At 54.4% G+C, this 6,407-nt stretch overlaps 1 protein-coding gene across 1 annotated transcript; it reads right to left on the reverse strand.

Moving 5' to 3' along the window:
• Positions 1–207: 207 nt before the first annotated feature.
• On the reverse strand, positions 208–684 carry LOC135536382 (chorion class high-cysteine HCB protein 12-like). The gene has a single exon (XM_064962723.1). The coding sequence runs from the start codon at positions 682–684 to the stop codon at positions 208–210; it is 477 nt and encodes a 158-aa protein (XP_064818795.1).
• Between the last annotated feature and the right edge of the window lie 5,723 nt (positions 685–6,407).

The raw sequence follows: 6,407 nt of genomic DNA on the forward strand, positions 1-6,407 counted from the left end.
AAGTGTGAAGTCGTTTCCCTTATTAGTGAGCAGCCAGTAGTAGTAGGGTAAGCGGCAGCGGCAGCTAAATGTAGTGAAGTATTAGCATCAGCAGGCAGCAATATTAGCAGCAGCAGCATTAGGAACATTGGTAGTAGAAAGTATCGGCCGGTAGTAGCAGCAGCAGCAGCAGTAGCAGCAATAGTAGCAGTAGCAGCAGCAGTAGAATCAGCAGTAGCAGCAATAGTAGCAGTAGCAGCAGCAGTAGAACCAGCAGTAGCTGCAGGAGAGGCTAGCAGCAGTAGTAGCAGCAGCAGCAGCAGCAGCGGCGATGCAGCAGCAGTTGCTAGGACAGCCAGCAGAATCAGCGGCAGCAGCCGTTGCTAACAGCAGCTGTAGTAACAGAGCTAGCGCTACGCCGTTGCTGTTGCTAGCTAACAGCAGCTGTTGCCAACAGCAGCAGCCGCAACAGCAGCAGCAGCAGCCATGACAGCAACAGCAGCCGTTGCTAGCAGTTACGTCGGCTGCGCGTGCAGTGCTACAGCGAGCAGACAGCGTCGCAGCGGCATGTTGAGCAGCGGTTGCGCAGCAGCTGCTGTTGCGCAGTGATCGCAGCGCAGCAGATCCAGCAGCAGCGCTGGCGACGTTGCTAGCAGCAGCAGCAGCGTTGGCAGCAGTGAGTTGCAGCAGCAGCAGCCGTTGCATGGCCGTTGCTAGCAGTCAGTAACGTTGCAGCAGATGCTGCTAGCAGCAGCCGTAGCGCAGCAGCACAAGCTATGCAGCAGCTAGCAAATGCAGCAGCAGCGAGTTGCAGCAGCAGCAGTTGTTACAGCAGCAGCTGCAGTAGCCGTAAGCAGTCTGCTGGCAGCAGTCAAACGTGTTGCTGTTGCTGCTAAGGCGCAGCAGCAGCAGCAGCAGCAGTTGCTGCCAGTCAGTTGCTGCTAGCAGTCAGTAATCGCTGCTGCTGTTGCCAAACAGCAGCAGCAGCAGTCATAAACGTTGCTGCTGCCGCTGCTGGCAGCAGGTGCTGTGTATATTGCAGGCAGTCAGCGTTGCTGTTAGCAGCAATGGCGATGAGCATAGCGCAGCACGTTGCTGTTGCTAGCTGGAGCCGAGCAGTCAGTTGTTGCAGCAGCAGTTAAGGCAGCTGCAGCAGTCGCAGCAGCGTTTATTACGCCAGCAGCTAGCATGCAGCTAGCGCAGCAGTTAGTGACAGCAGAAGTCAAGGTAGACAGCCAGCAGTCAGCGTTGCTAGCTGGTGATTGTTGCGCAGGAGCGATCAGCAGCTGCTGCTGTTAGTCGCAGCAGCAGCAGCAGACGCAGCAGTAGCAGCAGCAGTATGCAGCAGCAGCAGCAGCGATGTTGCAGCAGTCAGCAGCAGCAGATAGCAGTAGCAGCTAGCGACCAGCAGCAGTCAGCAGCGATACGTAGCTAGCAGACAGCTGCTAGCGGCAGCAGTAGCAGCAGGTATGAGCAGCTGTTAGTGCAGTTGGCGCAGAGTATGCAGCCGCTGCAGTTGCTGCAGCAGCGAAGCAGCGTCAGCATAGCATCGCAGTTAGCAGCAGCAACAGCAGCTGTCAGCTGCGCAGCATTAGATGAGAAGTTGCAGCAGCTGCAGCAGCAGTACGCGCAGTCAGCTAGTAGCTGTTAGCAGCACGTAGCTGCAGCAGCTAAGCAGCATGATGCGATGCTGGCAGTCAGCGAGCAGCAGCAGCATGAGCCGCAGCAGCAGCTGCAGTTAGCAGCAGCTAAGCAGCATGGATCAGCAGTGAGTGTAACAACAGCAGCTAGGAGTAGCAGCAGCTGCAGCAGCAGCAGCAGCATGAGCAGCAGCAGTCAGATGTAGCATGCAGCAGCAGTTGCTGCTGGCATGCCAGCAGCAGTGGTTGCAGTGCAGCAGCAGCGTTAGCTAGCAGTTAGCAGGCGCAGCATGGCTGCAGCAGCAGCTGTTGTTGCATAGATTCGCTAGCAGCCGCGTTGCAGCAGCAGTGCATGGCAGCAGCGTTGCGTGTAGCTGCTAAGCGCAGCAGGTGGCGCATCAGCAGCAATAATATGCAGCGTGCAGTCGTTGTATGTGCTAGTCGCGTTGCTGTTGCTGCTGTTGGAGACAAGCAGCAGTCGTGCGTTGTCGATAGCGTTGAGCATTGCAGTAGTCTGCTAGCAGCAAGTGGCTATGAGTCAACTGCAGTCATGTTGCTGCAGTTGCTGTTAGCAGTCGTTAGCAGTGGCTGTTGGCAGCAGCAGCAGCTGCAGCATGTGCTGTTGTTGTCGCAGCAGCAAGCATGCTAGCCAGCCAGCTGATGACAACCAGCAGTCATGCTGCTGTTAGGCTAGCAGGTGGCGACGAGCCGCGTTAGTCCGCAGCATTAGCAGCATGCTGGCTGATTGCCGGGCAGACGCAGCTAGCAGCTGTTAGCGATGAGCCGCTGCTAGCTCGCGTTGCAGCTAGCAGCGTTATGCCGCAGATGTGCATGTTGCATGTACGCTGCGCGCAGCTTAGTCGACCGCTAGCGCAGCGCGTTGTCACCGCGTTGCTGCCGCTGTTGCTAGTCGATGACAGCCGCATGTCGCAGTATGCCGCTGCTGATGCGATTGCCGTTAAGCCAGTCACGCTGCGCGCTGTGCACGCAGCTGCAGCAGACGCAGCTGCTGCTGCTGCTGTTATGATGACTGCTGCCGTGCTGTCAGCAGCAGCAGAAGCAGCAGCAGATGCAGCATGTGCAGCTGTAGCTGTTATTGGCTATCAGCGCAGCAGCAGCAGTTAGCAGCAGTTAGTGCAGCGCAGCAGCAGCTAGTGCAATGTAGCCAGCTGCTGGCATGCTGGCTGCTAGCAGTAGCAGTTTAGCAGCAGCGAGCGAGCCAAGCAGTTGCTGGTAGCAGCTATGAGCGTTAGCAGCAGATTGAGCAGCAGCATGAGCAGCAGCTAGCAGGCATGTTAGCACTGTTGCAGCATGTTAGGCGATGCTGGTATGCAGCGTTGCCAGCAGCAGTGGCAGCGTGCTAGCAGCAGTTGTAGCAGTTGCAGCGAGTTGCCACAGTATCGCTACAGCAGCAGCATGACGCTGCAGTGCGTTGCAGCAGCAGCAGCGATGCAGCTAGCAGCGGTCGCGAGCAAGCGGCAGTCAGAGCAGCAGCAGATATGTAGCAGTTAGTAGCAGGAGCGGCAGCGTTGCGCAGTCGTACGCTGTTGCATGTCGTTGCTGCAGCAGCCGCGAGCAGCTGTTGATGCCGAGCAGCAGCAGCGGCAGCAGTAGTATGCCAGCAGTCAGTTGTTAGTTATAGCTGTAGCAGTAGCTAGCAGCATGCAGCAGCAGTATTTATCGCCAGTTGTAGCAGCAGTATGCTGTGAGCTAGCAGTAGTATGCAGTGAGCAGCAGCAGTAGCGAGCTAGCTAGTGTTGCAGCGCAGCAGCAGCAGTTGGCGAGCAGCAGCGCAGCAGTGCAGCAGTCATGCAGTTGCGTTAAGGGCGACAAGTTGCATGCACGTTAGCGTAGCGCAAGATTGCAGCAGCAGCCGCGAGTGTGATGCGCTGAGACATGAGGATAGCAGCTTGTCATAAGCTTGTCTCACTGGGTGATGTTAATATAGCAAAGCTAAGCTGGTAAAGGATTTAAGCAGCTTAGAAAGTACAGGAAGTAAAGTTGATGATTCCTGTGCATTTTGGAAAACTTAAATCCTGTAAAGTTGAAATGCACATTCTGCCTCGTTCCTGATCATCTGGAAACTAGGATGATTACATTTGCCACATTGGATTGGAAACAAAATAAATAAGAATTTCATGTTGTGCCAGTGATATGACATTGATTGAGGCATATGGTCTGCGACATTTTTTAAATAATAATGTTATAAAAATATAGACACACAATTAGTCAGAATAGTCTTAACCATTTCAGCCGCGTTGGTAAGAATCTAACTACATCAAGGGCTATATTAGATTGATTGACTCTCCACAACTGGGCACCAAATGTAATGGGCTGGGAGCTACATCAGGATAAATACAGTGTCTGGGTCCACATGGTGAATCCACTCAATTAATTGGGATACGGCGGTTAAAGGTCAATGCAGCTGTTTTACCTAATATCAAATAATTTCTGGGTAACAATTACGTATCTTACCTTGAAGGAAAAGCTTCTGGATTTGACTCAGACTGTCTGGGAGTTACCTGATAGGGGAAGGGAAAACGGTAGGAAACCTCTGTTATTGACAGAGAGGTTTGGTCTATTCACTATTCACAGCCTGGTGATGTCACCAGGCAGGGGAAAACTCCATCCCCACCAAAACAGGCAGAAAACAGCTCTTACACTAAAACTTCATTATCACAATTTTTAAAATTTCACTGTATAATTCCAAGAATCATAGTGGGAAGAAAAATTATAAAAGACAGGAAATCACATTTTTGACTGCACTTGGCCTTTAAATCGACCCCAACTCTATGTTTTGGTCCCTTATCCTATCTCTTTGCAGGGGATAAACCAATAAACCATAGATTGAATAAATACATCATTGGGATTAACAGGAGGGTATCACCTCTCGATATAGGATCAAGTGGCAAAGACATGATCAATGTGAATCGGTAAACACATCTACTAAAGGAACATCCTGCGGTGCTGCGGTGCCACAGGTCGTCTCAGGACACATCACGACACACTGACTGCACTGTGTGACAGATCCATAGTGATCAGTCCTCCAGGAATCAATCACACAAACGGACCCAATACTTCAGCTGAAATGTCATTCAGAATGCTGTGTATTACATAGGCAACATTTCCTTCATGGTATGTGGATCTGAAGTCACATTGGACTGTGGCCGCTGATGATATATTGTTAAAGCCTTATAGTTTTATGGATTTCCTGTCTGAACCATCGGATGTCAGCGCTGACCTGAATGTTGACCTTGTCAGAACAGGGGTTCATCGGTTGCAGTTGACTCTGAATCACGCTCCCCCTTCTTCAGCCAAGCACCACCCCTCACTGTTCCCCTCGCTGCCCTCTCCTCTGCTCTCCTCTACCCCTGTCCTCCTCTCTTTACCTCTCCTCCCACACCTCATCCTCTACCCTACCATTTCTCCTCCCATATCCTTTCCTCTACTCTCCTCTCCTCCCATCTCCTCTCCGCTCCTCTGGCAGACTTTGGTAGGTTCCATTTATCAACACTTTCACCCAACATTCCTGCTGCTATGATAATACCCCCACAACAGCCATAATCCCAGCATGCAGCACTGCTCAATTACAGCCTTCAGGAGCATGGGATTATGGACAGGAATGACAGGAAGGGAGGGGTGGGGGATGAGAGGGGGAGAGAGAGAGGGGAAGCAGGCTTTTACTGACATGAAGGGCGGTAGATGCACAGACAAGGCGCAGCGGCAGAGGGTAATGCCAAATAGGCTGTCACCAGCCAACAGTGCACTGAAGTGGAGAGAAACACAGCACCACAGTAGAATTGGGAGGGAGGGAGGTGAAGGGGTGTTTGATGGGGGGAGGTAGGTGGAGGGGAGGAGGAGGGGTGTTTGATGGGGAGGGAGGTGGAGGGGTGTCTGATGGGGAGGGAGGTGGAGGGGAGGAGGAGGGGTGTCTGATGGGGAGGGAGGTGGAGGGGTGTCTGATGGGGAGGGAGGTGGAGGGGGAGGAGGAGGGGTGTCTGATGGGGAGGGAGGTGGAGGGGAGGAGGAGGGGTGTCTGATGGGGAGGGAGGTGGAGGGCAGGTGGAGGGGTGTCTGATGGGGAGGTAGCTGGAGGGGTGTCTGGTGGGGAGGGGAGGTGGAGGGGTGTCTGATGGGGAGGGAGGTGGAGGGGTGTCTGACGGGGGAGAAGGTGGAGGGGTGTCTGATGTGGAGGGAGGTGGGGGGAGGAGGAGGGTGTCTGATGGGGAATGAGGTGATGGGGGAGAGGTAGGTGGAGGGGAGTCTGAGGGGTGTCTGATGTGGAGGGAGTTGGAGGGGAGGTGGAGGGGTGTCTGATGGGGAGGGAGGTGGAGGGGAGTCTGATGGGGAGGGAGGTGGAGGGGTGTCTGAAGGTAGAGGGAGGGAGGTGGAGGGGTGTCTGATGGGGAGGAGGTGAAGGGGAGTTTGACGGGGAGGTAGGTGGAGGGGTGTCTGATGTGGAGGGAGGTGGATGGGAGGAGGAGGGGTGTCTGAAGGTGGAGGGAGGGAGGAGGAGGGGGATGTGTGATGGGGAGGGAGGTGGAGGGGTGTCTGAAGGTAGAGGGAGGGAGGTGAGGGGTGTTTGATGGGGAGAGGTAGGTGGAGGGGTGTCTGATGGGGAGGGAGGTGGAGGGGAGGTGGAGGGGTGTCTGATGGGGAGGGAGGTGGAGGGGGAGGTGGAGGGGAGGGTGTCTGAAGGTAGAGGGGAGGGATGGAAGGGGTGTTTGACAGGGGGGAGGTGGGTGGAGGGGAGGAGGAGGGGTGTCTGAAGGTAGAGGGAGGGAGGAG

This window comes from Oncorhynchus masou, unplaced genomic scaffold (genome assembly GCF_036934945.1).
Source record: "Oncorhynchus masou masou isolate Uvic2021 unplaced genomic scaffold, UVic_Omas_1.1 unplaced_scaffold_6089, whole genome shotgun sequence".
Classification (NCBI taxonomy): Eukaryota; Metazoa; Chordata; class Actinopteri; order Salmoniformes; family Salmonidae; genus Oncorhynchus; species Oncorhynchus masou.

What these genes read in the sequence shown, in the direction of transcription:
- LOC135536382 (XM_064962723.1), bottom strand. Translation starts at nt 684, where the DNA reads ATGCAACGGCTGCTGCTGCTGCAACTCACTGCTGCCAACGCTGCTGCT.